Source organism: Liolophura sinensis, chromosome 10 (genome assembly GCF_032854445.1).
Source record: "Liolophura sinensis isolate JHLJ2023 chromosome 10, CUHK_Ljap_v2, whole genome shotgun sequence".
NCBI classification, from domain to species: Eukaryota; Metazoa; Mollusca; class Polyplacophora; order Chitonida; family Chitonidae; genus Liolophura; species Liolophura sinensis.
This window is the reverse complement of record NC_088304.1, coordinates 23,548,763-23,562,806: the sequence shown is the minus strand read 5'-3', so window position 1 is coordinate 23,562,806 and position 14,044 is coordinate 23,548,763. Positions and strand designations below refer to the sequence as shown.

Below are 14,044 nucleotides of genomic sequence, written 5' to 3'. Positions count from 1 at the left end.
AATAATTACCTTTCACAAAATATCTGTTAACATCTATTTACGTTCATAATTTATAAAGAAGGTGCTAAAATTTATAAAGCGGGTCACATTGAAACTTTAGTCATTTTAATGTTTGAGTTTGGTATTAACCGAAGGGCAATAATTTGATCTATTCTTGGTAAATACAGAGAATTTGATTTGGTTAGCGAATATGATTTTTTTTGGCCAGAAATCTCTGGTATACCCTCTTTAAGGATGCGTGTAAAAGTACAAAAACGCTTCTCGGCTTTCTCCTTTTTTCGAGGAGTTTTCCTACAGCTAAAGCGGTCAATCCGGAAAAAGGTACCCTGTCAGGATTATATCAACGTTGATAGCTGTCAAAACAACTTGGGTGAGAGCCGAGTTGGGGGGCGCTAAGCTGGCCCTGCGTTCCAAGTATGTTAATCGATGACGTCATTTCTGAAAATTTCCGACCAATGACGAAAAATATGGGTTATTAAGGAATGTAACATAAGTCTTAAATATGATAAAAAAATATATCATTTGTGGAAGATATCTGTTTACTTTTTCCTTAAAACAATGCTCGTCGTTTCAGAGTACCTCTTTAGGTACCCTTTAAGGTAACGCCATTACAGAATGAGATTAACATCTGCTCTGATAAGCTCAGCGGGACTGACGCTGTTGAAACAGTTTAAGCCGTTGAAGTGGATTCTCTTGTTACTTTATTCCCTATACGTATATACATATATACATATATATATATATATATATATATATATATATATATATATATATATATATATACACACACACACACACACACACACACACACACACACACACACACACACGCCTAGGTGTATACAGCCCACTAATATACAGCTGTATAATTGTGATCCATGGCTGCAGAATTCACCCTATCTATTATAGTCTGTAATCACAGGTTGTCGTGACTGGCAAACGTTAAACACTTAATGGAAGGCTCCTGTTTTAGCATGTCATGTCAGAATTGTTTTTATACCACTTTTTTGCTCACTTTCTGCGCGGCGTGTTTAGAGTATATTATATCTAGGTCATAACAGGAAATGGCAGATACAAACAAATTACAAAGCCATGTTCATCAATGGCGTCATGCAGTGCTCAAAGCGAAAGACGATTAAGTGGAAAACATAGGCATGTATAGACAACAACAGACAGAGTGAACAACCCAGTTAGTTGTCCTGGGCCCACTTGCACGAAGCTCTCTTAACGTTAAGAGCGCGTAATTACCATGGCATCCAGCTCGGTAGATATTACGTCACTATAGTAATTATGAGCTCTTAACTTTATGAGGGCTTCGTGCAATTGGACCCACGGCACGAGACACCTTGCATGTTGATAACACGAAACTTTTGGACGTTTGAACTTTTTGACAAAAAACATAATTGGCAGTTGACATGCACGAGACATAAAACCATTTTCATATAGCTCTGTATCCGTTTCGCTCATAATAGGACAGTTAATTAACAAATATTTTGACTTGCTCATGTTTAACACTCTATGAACATTTCAGTTCGTCATACATGCAGGAGTAGCAAAACAACCAAAAGTATCAAGGTGTACAGTAATTTTAACAAACTCGTTACACTGGAGAAATTCCATTAGGCTGTGTTTATAAAATTCATAATCTTATGATATCATATAGGTATATGTGTGAACATATGATATATGGCATGACGTGCAAACCAAAAGACAATATTTCTAAATCTATAATACTTACTACAACCATCTGCCCCTGAAGCAAGGTAGTGTGACATTGGCAAGTTTTGCAAAACGTTTCCAATAGTGGAAAGAACCAAATGTGGAACATTATACGGTAACCCATCGGAAGCATTCAGCTGACCAGGAGGCATGTGTATTTACGATTTCTCTATGTTCACATTGTCGCTGTGGAAAACTTACATGTAAAAGCTGTTTCCGAAGACAACTGCACATTAATCATACCGTAGGTGATGCTGACTGGTAAATGTCTTACCTTCATTTTCGGCATTTTACCTGTTCACATCCGCCGAGTGTTTAACACCAGAAGGCTTATCGTATTAAACCACAATACTAGGGTTTCATGATTATTTAACTATTAACAGCGCGCTGTGCTAAAATAGACATCACACACGGAGCCTGGGGGCATTACATCCGAAGCGGCGGAAATTGCTATTTGTTGTGATTTGTTGCAGAGTTCGGCCATAGTTCGACCCAGCCTCCCGTCTTACTCTTTCATCAGATAGCTAGGCTCTCCCTGGTCTAGACGGATAAAGCGCTTGGTCACTGTCGGGCACTTTACCTATGAGGTCGTGTGTTCGAATCCAGCTCTCGTCATTTCAGCTGCGGGCTTTAGATTAGTAGGTGTGTTTACAAGGTGCGAAGATATTTTCTAATCACAGCGCTCACCGCCGTAACACACAGCAGTAAAGAAAATAAGTAACGTCACAAGGATAGCTGTCATTACCTCACAAGGACAGCTGCCATTACATCACACGGACAGCTGCCATTCCGACAACTATGTATTTATTTGACGGTTGTGGATGCTGGATGCTGGATTAAGTTCAATACATACATCTGAACAAAACAGACAAATAACACGACTGACAATAATATACAAAACAATACAAATAATTACAAAAATATATAGTCTCTTATCGATGACAGCGTTGAAACCCGGATGGAACATTCCGGCCTCCAAAGGCAAGTCTATCCACGATAATATACAATCCACAGTTAAGAGGATGACAAGCTGTAATGGGCACGCTAACGGTGGTTTATTCCCCAACTGCCTGTGAAAGGGTAATTTCTCACTGCGGACGGTTTGACAGTAGCGTCCATGATGCCGAGCCGGCGATGTACATTTCACTCCTCGGGAATATACATAAAGTCTCTTTCAGGGTAAACTAGGGTGAAATGTACGTAATCGCACAAAGAGACCATGAGCGATACAAGCTTCAAAATAATGTCTCAAAAAATATCAAGTGGCGAAACACAAGCTTACAAAGTGATACGTACTGAAAATGGAGTACAAATGTCGAATGGCGTGAAAGCCCAGGAAAATGCTTCACAGTGGATAGCAGTAAATAGGAAAGCTCATATTTATAGACTAACATAAAGAAAATTCTGCATGGTTTGATCGTAAACATGTTTACAACACCGATGCCTATTTCCAGAATGTATACTCTATGTACAATGACACTAAACTCATAAACACCGAAGCCTCGAGAAGGCTCGACTGAATTACAGTGCAGGCTATAACTTACACAGAAGGAAAAATTTAGGTCACCCGGTGACCCCATAAGTTCAAGAAAAAATACAAAAAGACAACACAATATTTATATTCAAATCAAAAAAATAAATAGTTGCATACTCAAGAATTTCCACTTATATGGCCGTTAGCGTTATGAGTGGAGAAAACCACCGACTTGTGGCAAATTACTCATGTGACATATTGATATGAACACTATACTGGCAGAGAAAGAAAGAGAGTCTGCGCAATTGGTTCCACGAGCGCCATCAACCACTTTTTCCGCCAAGGCCTCATAAGCAGCCAGCGGGGGATGGGGGATGGGGGAGGGGGGGTCTTTACAAATTGCCTGTCCAAAGGCGGGTTTGAACCCGCAATTTTTGTGTCTCAAGAACTGAACAGACAGTACCCGTAATTACCATAATAGGCCACTGTCCCCTCCCCTAAGTCAATGAGAATAAACTCAACTGTGTTCTAGACAAAAAATCAATCAATCAATCAACCAACCAATCATTCGATCGATCAGTTTGTCTTTCTATCGATATAACATACACAATGAGCTGGCTCCACAAGAAGGACAGTTCGTCAGTTACATGCCAAAAGTGTGTCTCTTATTCTGGTTTTCTCCAACCAATCTACAGACCGCCATCGTGTGAGTTAATTATTTTCCAATACGGCGTTAAACATAAGCATTCTTCTTCATCCGTACGTGGAACGGTCTGTCAGCAACCTGCCGATGATCGTGGGTTTCTCTCGGGCTCTGCCCGGTTTTATCCTACCGTTATGATGGCCGCAGTTGGATCGGTGAAATGTTCTTGAGTTCGGCGTAAAACATCAATGAAATAAATAAAATTAAAAATCAGTAAATTAAATGTATAGGCCAACTGTCTTCTTCGCCACTGCTTCAACAATAATGTAACGAAGACGTCTTGCACTTGCGCAGTCTAAAAAACACTTAAAAATTACACCAAGAACTCAAGCAGTCATTAGGCAGTTCTTTCTCTTTGCCACATGTATATATTTGCATGCTCATCGTATATATATTTTTCTCCGTCCGTAAGTGGGAACCTGCTGATGGTCGTGGGTTTCCTCCGGGCTCTGCCCAGTTTTCTCCCACCATAATGCTGGCCACCGTCGTATAAGTGAAATATTCTTGAGTACGGCGTAAAACACCAATCAAATAAATAAATAAATAAATAAATAAGTAAATAAATAGGTATACTGTTAGGCAGGTTAGTAGAAGAGCATTGGTTGTCATACACCTGAACTGTAACGACAACTGCCATAAAGAAGAAACTCCAAAAAAAGTGACATTTTGTGTATGTCAAAATTTATTATAAGCAAGTACATACATGTATAGACGTGCACAGAGACCCAGTTATCTTAACAGACCTCCGATTTTGGTCAAACAAAAGGAATCAACAGAGTACTATGAGGAAAACTATTGCTTCTGGTAATAAATATTTACTACTCTAAGGAAATACAAATGTATCATGCATGCAGTTTATTTAGCTTCCGTGGGGGCTTTCCCACATCCTCCAACAGCCACCAGAACAGCCGTGGCAAAGGCTAAGGCGGCACCAACAATGGAGAGCGCGAGAGACCAGGAGGCTGCTGACGGCGGATTAGCGGGGATTATCGTGGAACCGTAGATTATCACTGCCAGTATGATCAATACACCTGTAATATAGACATTCACAGGTGCAAATTATGGTCACAGGTGCAGAATACAGACAGTCACAGGTGCAAATTGTGATCATAGGTGCAGAATACAGATAGACACAGGTGCAGAATACAGAGTCACGGGTGCAAATTATGGTCACAGATACAGGATACAGACAGTCACAGCTTCAAATTATGGCCACAGGTGCAGAATACAGATACAGGTGCAAATTATGGTCATAGGTGCAGAATACAGACAGGCCCATGTGCAGATTACAGACAGTCACAGGCGCAAATTATGGTCACAGGTACAGAAAACAGACAGACACCCCTGCAGAATATAGTTACAAGTGCCAGTCACAAGTTCAGAATACTCTCCTGTAGGCATAGGCTGATTATTTTGATAGGCACTGAATTCCAAAAGAAACACAAATGGGAGAAATAGTATAAACTGCAAATGAGTAAGAGCCGGTTATTTTATTAAAATTTATATTTATTAATATTTCTCTTACACAACAAGACAATACCTCAATTAAAAGCTCATATCGTGCTGATTCTTCTGAATGAATGGAGAACTCATTTAATTTGGCTAAACACCAACGTCTTTTGGGAAATGTTTTTCTGATGGAATAAAAGTTAATGACTCTACCCATGTTGTTGAAGAGACTTTGGACGAACCTCCGAGGAATGTTATTGTAAGTGTCAACGACGCTTTGTTGCAGTTGTTGAAAGGTAACTGGCTGCTTGAGTTGATTGGGAATGCAGCGTTCAATTTCGTTTCAGACGTGATAGATAGGATTTAAATCCGGACTGGCCAATCCATCGTCTGGATGCTGTTGTCCAGTAGAAATGTGTGTGTCAATCTTACGGTATGTGCTCTTGCATTATCTTGCTGTAGAATAAGATTGCGCCTTCGAGCAAAAAATGGAACGTCTACACGCCTCAACACTTTATCGACGTAGCGCTGGGCCGTGGCGCCTCTACCACGTCCCTGTCGATTGTTTTGGAAGATCGCAGGTGGAACGTGACGTTCCCAAGTGATTGCACCCCCCCACCCCTCCCCCCAACGCATGACGGAAGCAAGTCGCCATACCTTCACTCGGCCGTCCACAGCATCCGTTTTCATCCGAAAAGACGATATTCTGCCATTGCCCATTGAGCCAGTTTCGATGACCTGTGGACCAGTTAAGTCGAGCGCGTCTGTGACGTGGAGTCAAACGTGAACCAACATAACGGCAACGCAAACCAGCGTCGTTGAGTCTGCGACGTACAGTATTGGTGCTGATGGGTCGGTTCGTTGTTCCAACTGTAATTTGGAGCTGTAGTGGCTGCTTGCATTTCCGACGATGGGAAATGACAATGAAGCGGTCTTGACGTCGCACGAGGTCGTCCGCTCCGAGCACGGTCATTAACGGTGTTTGTCTTCTGGTAGCGGTCAAGCAGTCTGTATATGGTGTACTGATGAGTACCATAATGCCCAGCGAAACGTGAGACAATCCAACCTGCCTCAGTGTTGCCGATGGCTCTTTGACGTTCTTCAGCACTCAGACGTGGTATGTTCACTGTTGCATCAAAATGCGAATGGAACAGTTCTGCGATTTATGTTCCTTAAGAAGCATCCTCAGACCAAGAATCTCGTGAAAAGAAAGCGCATTCAACTCAACTAGCACACATTTCACGAGGAATATGAAAATTAAAATCAGTACAGTTTGGTTCCGCCTGACACCACGATTGCTGCGTTTGGGGAAGATACTCATCTCATTTTCTTCTCAAGGAGAAGAAAATTTAAATATCAATCAAATACCATTGAAAAGAGTATGCTTTTCCTCGCAGGTACATGTCATAAAAATTCTAATATGTACCTCAAGCTGATAAATTATAAATAAAGTCAGCGCCAAAATCCGCTGTGGGTGACTCCATTTTGCGTAAGAACTAGTCCTGAAGTCTTCTGTGTTAGAAGGAGAATTGCCGTCGGAAACCGCAGTTCGTACATTTCCGGTAAAACTCTTTTCCTAGAAGGTAGCGAACAGTGCAGTTTGTTTTCCACTTGACGATCGGGAAACTGTAATGTTGGACGTAGGTTCCGAGTTTACACGAACAAGCCAGCAGTTTCAACGACTCTCATTGGCTGGAGGCAACACAGCCCAGCATAAATTACAGGGTGTTAAAGATGGAGAACGCAGTGGACTTGGCGATTCATGCCAGCTTTGCCGTATTCAGGTTTTATGTATGGCGAGGAAAAATGGAAAAATTATGCAGCAGGGACCACCAGATAAAAAAAATGTGCTCTTTTCAGCCTATAGAGTCATGTTTTTAGGTTTTCTTCTCCTTTAAAACTGAAAAACACTCTCTGGAACATCCATTACATATCTACACACTTTTGATTACTCAGAAAGTGCTTCGGATTTTGTATTGGAAAAAGTCTTTTGGAATTCAGTATATTACCGGCTATGTGAAGATTCCATTTTCGACACAGACGAAATCCTTGAGTTGTCTTTTTCTTTCAAAGCGAAGGTCAGTTGTGGACTTAACTGTGTAAAGTGCGCGCCTAAAGTCTGGTACCTAGCAACCTTATCCTAACCTTATCCACACGTTGTTTGTTCTGAATATTTCCGGACCAGTTTACAACTGCTATTATATGTTTTTGCAATGATTAAATCAAAATAATCGTTGTTTGTTTGCTTTCGTTGTCGTTGTTGTTAAAATCGTCTTTCATTCATATCACCGCTGTTTTTCGTTTAAAACAGGCAAATCCTAACGGCGGCATACTTATAGCACTGGTTAGCTTTACTAGTACGCCACGTCATTAGTCGCGACAAAAAAACAAAACTAAAGAATAAAATGTCTTCGAATAGTACATGGACGAAATGATTTCGCTGTTATAGTACTTAAAAGACAAATACAACATATAAGTGAAGAGATGTTCAGTAAAACGACCATTCACACTTTAACTGAAAATACATTAGTGATTCTTTCTAAGATTTTACTTTCTTGTTGAATTAAATAGTCAAATGAGTGGATTGTAAGGTGGGCCTTATGGACCATATGGATAGTTAAATGAGGCCGTGTGTGGTTATACCACTCAAATTCCTATTCATAAGTATTCAAACAATTAGGAGAAAGAAAGCAGTAATACTTTAAGGCTAGTATCGTGTGACGTCAGATACACATGTACTCACCGGCAGCAATGGCTGTGCCCATCTCCAGAAAGATGAACAGTTTTTTCCTGAAGAACTCGATGCATAGCGACACGAAAATAGCCACCGTCACAGCGATCAGCATGATGAAGGAGATTGTGGCAAAAGCGCGCACAGACCTGATTTCATCTGGAGAAAAAAGAAAGTTCTTCAATATATCGGGTCGGCTTAAAAAATGGGCCGTACTTTGTTGTTGCATTGCTCCATTATCCTTTGTTTAAATGGCATGATTTTGTTAATATACTGGCCAGTTTTCAAGGTCATAGCTTGAGTAGTCTGTACACAGGGTTAAAATGAAAACATAGCCTCAAAAACGCACGTTCCGGTGACCCACATTGCATCACCTGTCAGGCGTCATGGGTAGAGCGCGCCCTGCACCTGTGTGACACGCGTCAATCAAGTGTCGTCTGGAAAAATTGTCTGGCTCTAGTGGCAGAGAAACCCTTCTGCCAGATATGCACAAATTTTGCTGAATCAAGATGGTTTTCTCTGTGGCGGACAAGGACTTGATCACCTTTTCAAGTAAAACAAGGTAGAACATCATTTTGAAATGTCTGGAACATGCGTTTTTTACTTTGTTTTGATTTTGGTCCCATCAACAGAAATCTTAAAGAATGAAATTGAAATTTGGTCTGTATACTTAGGACATAATGGCTTTTGAGTGTGTAATAGGGAAACCAGGACGGAGTGTATCACACCTTCAATTCGATGCCTGGAATGCTGATGATAAAAATGAATGAATGATTATGGTTTAACGCCACAATGAAGGCGTAAAGAGGAAGCGCATTATACAAGTCTATATTAACGTGAATGAACCCCGCCCTTATTTATGGATATCGTATATCTGTGCACGAATAAAGCAGGTACGGTGAATACAGTATAATTGTTTCTTTATTCCAGCCTATCACTACGTCGACTACGTATATTTTACTGTAGCGCATTTAATTCCGAAGCCTCTCACCAATGTGGTCGCTGTTACCTTAAATCCGGCTCATTTTGGCTTTCTATCCGGTTGTGCGTGAGGAGGTCTGCCAGAAACCTGCGGGGGCATTGGTCGCGTGCTCCCTCACACTTTGTCCGGTTTCCTACCACCATAATTCTGGCCGCCGTCATATCAATGAAATAGTTTTGAGTGTGACGTAAATCTCCAGTCAAATAAATAAGATATATTTTAGTATGTCTGTATTCATAACTTCCGACCAGTACGCAGTTTACATGTAGACAGATAAAGACTATATGTTCACATGTATGCTAATTCAGCGGGGGCGAAGTGTATATATTATCAACAGGTATGTGGGTGTGTCCAGTTGTGGATCAATGAGCGACTTTGTTTCTGGTTTCAGAGTGAAACAGAATGGACTTGTTGTGGGTTTATAGGGAAAAGTATTAACAAAGATAGAAATGAATGACTATGGCTTTTTCGCCATTTTGGCAGAATTTTTATCATATGGTAGTGACTGAAGAAAGAGGTACGCAAACACAAGTTGAATGAATGAACGAATCAATTAATCAATCAATCAGTAGTTGAACTGACAGATTTTCTAATGCAAGGAAAATATAAATGACAGTTTTGAACCACATTTACGGGAAAGGGGTGAGCGCTTGTACAATTTTGAGCGTTTTAAGAGTCCTGGTTCATTACACTGCGCTAGCACGCTAACCAACTGAGCCACGGAGGCCCCTGGAGCGATGCAAGCGGTTCATTGCGAACACAACTTCAGCAACACACTAAAGGGAAGGATTAAGGCATGATCGATGCAACTGTCGGCTCTAGAAATCTGTCAGTACGCACTTACCTGCATTGCGATGTGATCCGGTGTACTCGTTACTCAAACATGCGTGCGATATCAAATACTCGCACCTCTTCCATAACCCCTCCTCCCCAACGACAGCACCATTGACTTTTGACGCCCTCCAGGAATTTGTCGTATATCCAATACCGTGAAACAAGAGAGCTAGTCCCGAAACTAAAAACGCAAGTTTCAAAAATATCGATGCAGTCCCACACGAACACATAGTATCACTCTGAAAACAGAAAACAAAAACTCTTAAATTCAGCCAAGTTCCGCATATATTGTTCTTCTCTCCCACTGCCTCCAAGATCAGTTGTCAAAAGAGGAAATATTAATTTATTTTATCTGTGCGTTTCTATTTAGATTTTACGATGAACTCATAATACTTAATTATTTTAGGACTATCGTTGAAGAAAACCGGACAGAGGTTTAGTCAGATCAGCCTGACCTTCCTACATCGAACCCCTTTTATAAGCCATATGTAAAAAAAACAAGCGATATTTTTTAACATTTTTAGTTAGGATTAAATGATATAACGTCACTTAAATTTAAAAACAGGCTTTACACAAACAAAAATCAAGTTCAACCAAAGTGCGCATGCATGAGCTGTCATTCTTTTCACATTTTTCTAGATACTCACCTGGTCAAGTAAGACAGGTATATTTTGTATAATGACCACTGACCGTCAGAGACCGCTGACTGACTCAGGTGATAGCTGCATAAACATCCGATGCTTTCTGCAAACCCACAGCTTTCTTCTCTATATTATATCCAGATAAAAGAGCGATAATGATTTATTCATAAATAATACACCAGAATAGTTCAATTGGTGGCATTATTACTGTGTATAACTGAGATCTAGACGAACAGTCACCCTTTGTGAGCGGGAAGGCCACTGATTGGCTGTCTAATACACTGAGGCGGAAGTGACTTTATTTGAAGATCATATGGCTTAAAGGATACGAGCAAGATCAACGATGACGTAATTTCTGAAAAACTCCCACCATTAACGGAAAATATGCATAAAATAAAGTGGTAACTAACAGGTGTAAAAAAATAATCTTTGGCATAATCTTTGTTTTACCTATCATTTTCATACATCATTTAAAACATTAATTTTATTTCAACTTTAATTTTATTCACCTTGTTCTGGGAAATAGGTCAACTCTCCCGCCCTCGCCGCTTGTGAGAATGGTGACAATAAAAGGCAGACGATGCTCACGTGGCCGTTGTGGCAGTTACGCGTTTGTTGGAGACCACTAGTTTTCCACCAATATGGCGTGCAAAATGTCCGTAGTTCATCTCTGCCCGTAAAACTCACCGCCATCGTACATGTACACGTAGAAGTAAAAAATTAATAGACATTTTTTCTTTTCATGAAAAAAACATGAAAATGTTTGAAGTGAATATTAAAGTGATAATGCATCTCCATAAAAACATTTCACTTATATGAAAAGTGCATGACTCCACATTCAGGACGTAGTCTACATGGAATGTTGCCTGGCCGTTTGTTCAGATATCCACCAACAGATCCTGCTTTATATACTTGAGTTGTTGATGTCTCACAACAGACATCACAAGCTCAAATATTTCCGAGGACACTGGAAATCAATTCTAATCGGCGACAAGCAGCTTTACACGTCTGCCAAAGTTGACGGGAAATCTGTATTTACGAGTGTAATTTTCTGACGGTGATCCCGCAAGAGTCTTAATATAGAGGTAAGGAGTGAACACATTCAGGTCGGTCAGCAATCTGCGGATGGTCGTGGGTTTCCCTCGGGTTCTGCCCGATTTCCTTCCACCATGATGCTGGCGGCCGCCTATGAGTGAAATATTCTTGAGTACGGCGTAAAACACCAATGAAATAAATAATGTTTAGGTACGCTGTATGACGTGAAGTATTCCACATAGCATATCACTCATGAGAAGGTCATTCATTTGCTTGCCAAATGTTTCCAATATTGATAAGATCGGCCACTGTTGTATCGTGTGACAGGGAAACTTCCTTAGCCTATGTTATTTATCTTACCAGCCCCTCTTGGGAAATAGTCCCTCTAGAAAAATAGTTCCTCTTGGAATTCTATTCTACACAATATTAAAACATTTTACGCATTTCCAATCAATCAGTCGATCGATCAATCAGCCAATCTATTGCAGCACTACATAGCACCACCTTGTAATTGGAGGGACAAACGGTGAAGTGACCGACCTCTCCTCTATTTGTGATAAGCTGTGTTACAGACGGGAAACTTGAGCCCAAAGGAACGATTCGATTTGATTTGATTGGTGTTTTACGATCTACTCACCAGGGAATAGGGAATATTTCCCTAATACCACTGTGGTCAGCATTCTATCGTGGGAGAAAACCGGGCAAAGCACGCGGGAAGCCTACAACAACCTGCAGGTTGCTGCTAACATTTTTGTATATGGCCTGAGACGAAGCCACCCTCAAACGAACGGGGTAACAATATCTGACAACGTGGTCAACTGAATTACATAGAATGGAATTACCCCCTCTAAAGAGCCCCAAAAATTGGTCTAACTCAAACATTGGATGTACTAGTCAAAGCCATCTCCATATATGAGGGGGGCCTCCGTGGCTCAGTTGGTCAGCGCGCTAGCGCAGCGTAATGACCCAGGAATCTCTTACCAATGCGGTCGCTGTGAGTTCAAGTCCAGCTCATGCTGGCTTCCTCTCCGGCCTTACGTGGGAAGGTCTACCAGCAACCTGCGGATGGTCGTGGGTTTCCCCCGGGCTCTGCCCGGTTTCCACTCACCATAATGGTGACCGCCGTCGTATAAGTGAAATATTCTTGAGTACGGCGTAAAAAATTCCCCCCCCCCAAGAAATAACCACAGAATCCACTAATTTGGGGTACCGCAAAAACCTCAATTTGGAGGTACCAGTGGTTTAACTGATAAAGTACCTTTCGCGTATGTAAAATGACTGTGCCAGACATTTTATCCGCTGCGATGCCATGCGCTCCCAAATAGTTGCCAGCAGGGTCGTCCGTAACAGGCCGTCACAAACATAGGAGCTACCGGCAAACATAGGAGCTACCGGATAAGTCCATTGCTTCCTGGACAAGCACGTTATGTAGAGGCGAAAATGAACTGTGCCAGGCATTTTATCCGCTGCGATGCCATGCGCTCCCAAATAGTTGCCAGCAGCGCCGTCCGTAACAGGCCATCACAAACATAGGAGCTACTGGATAAGTCCATTGCTTCCTGGACAAGCACGTTATGTAGAGGCGAAAATGAACTGTGCCAGGCATTTTATCCGCTGTGTTGTTCCCACCAAAAACTCCGATAGAGAACCCTGATTGGCAACGAATAAGGGAGGTACTGATAGCTCGTTTTCTGGGCTCAAGCCAATATTTACTAAACTTCCATATTTATAAAACATCTTAAGACTTTAGTCAAAAATTCAAATTCAGCTACAATCTGGAATTAAGAGACGTCTATCTTAATCCCAGGTACAACTAGAATTTATTTATTTATTTGATTGGTGTTTTACGCCGTACTCAAGAATATTTCACTTATACGACGGCGGCCAGCGTTATAGTGGGGGAAAGCCGGACCGAGCCCGGGGGAAACCCACGACCATCCGCAGGTTGGAAGCAGACCTTCCCACATAAAGGCGGAGAGGAAGCCAGCATGAGCTTGACTTGAACTCACAGCGATCACAATGGTGAGAGACTTAGGTCATTACGCTGCGCTAGCGCGCTAACGCACTGAACCACGGAAGCCCCAAAGATACAACTAGAATGTTTCACGGTAGAACGTTAAAATTTGTTTATGGATTCTTTACTACAGAACAATACATTAACCATAGTTTGGGTTCTTTCCTATTCTGGGTTTAGCTTTTTAAGAACTTGCAATTTATGACTTAAGTCCTAACCTGCTTGATAAATACGGGCACTTGTCTATTGTAAGCTGTGGCATGAGCGTGTGAAAAAACCAAGGGAGACTACTCGTACGGTCTTAATGTTACAGTCAAATCGAGGGTACAGATTAAGGGTCCAGCTAGGCAATGTCCGGAGTAAATCACGGACCATCTTTAGGTACATGACAAAACCTCAGGTGTTAGAACAGCAGCCGATCGGAAGCAGCAAGAGCTAGATTATAACACGCGATCTCAGTGG

General features: G+C 41.3%; 1 protein-coding gene across 2 annotated transcripts; it reads right to left on the bottom strand.

The window, feature by feature from the left end:
* Positions 1-4,644: 4,644 nt before the first annotated feature.
* Positions 4,645-11,954, bottom strand: LOC135476792 (uncharacterized). 2 transcript variants are annotated; one of them, XM_064756923.1, is made up of 5 exons: positions 11,043-11,954; positions 10,540-10,659; positions 9,903-10,131; positions 8,089-8,235; positions 4,645-4,927 (listed from the first exon to the last, which is right to left on the bottom strand). In XM_064756923.1, the coding sequence occupies exons 3-5, from the start codon at positions 10,120-10,122 to the stop codon at positions 4,752-4,754; spliced, it is 543 nt and encodes a 180-aa protein (XP_064612993.1). In that variant the 5' UTR covers positions 10,123-10,131; positions 10,540-10,659; positions 11,043-11,954; the 3' UTR covers positions 4,645-4,751. The 2 variants fall into 2 exon arrangements, with proteins under 2 accessions (XP_064612993.1, XP_064612994.1); XM_064756924.1 differs by lacking the exon at positions 11,043-11,954 and having other exon boundaries at positions 10,540-10,852.
* Positions 11,955-14,044: the final 2,090 nt, after the last annotated feature.

What these genes read in the sequence shown, in the direction of transcription:
- LOC135476792 (XM_064756923.1), bottom strand. Translation starts at nt 10,122, where the DNA reads ATGTGTTCGTGTGGGACTGCATCGATATTTTTGAAACTTGCGTTTTTA. An exon ending in CGGATCACATCGCAATGCAG is followed by an intron (nt 8,236 to 9,902) that starts GTAAGTGCGTAC and finishes TTTTTTCTCCAG; the next exon opens with ATGAAATCAGGTCTGTGCGC. An exon ending in GGGCACAGCCATTGCTGCCG is followed by an intron (nt 4,928 to 8,088) that starts GTGAGTACATGT and finishes TCTATATTACAG; the next exon opens with GTGTATTGATCATACTGGCA.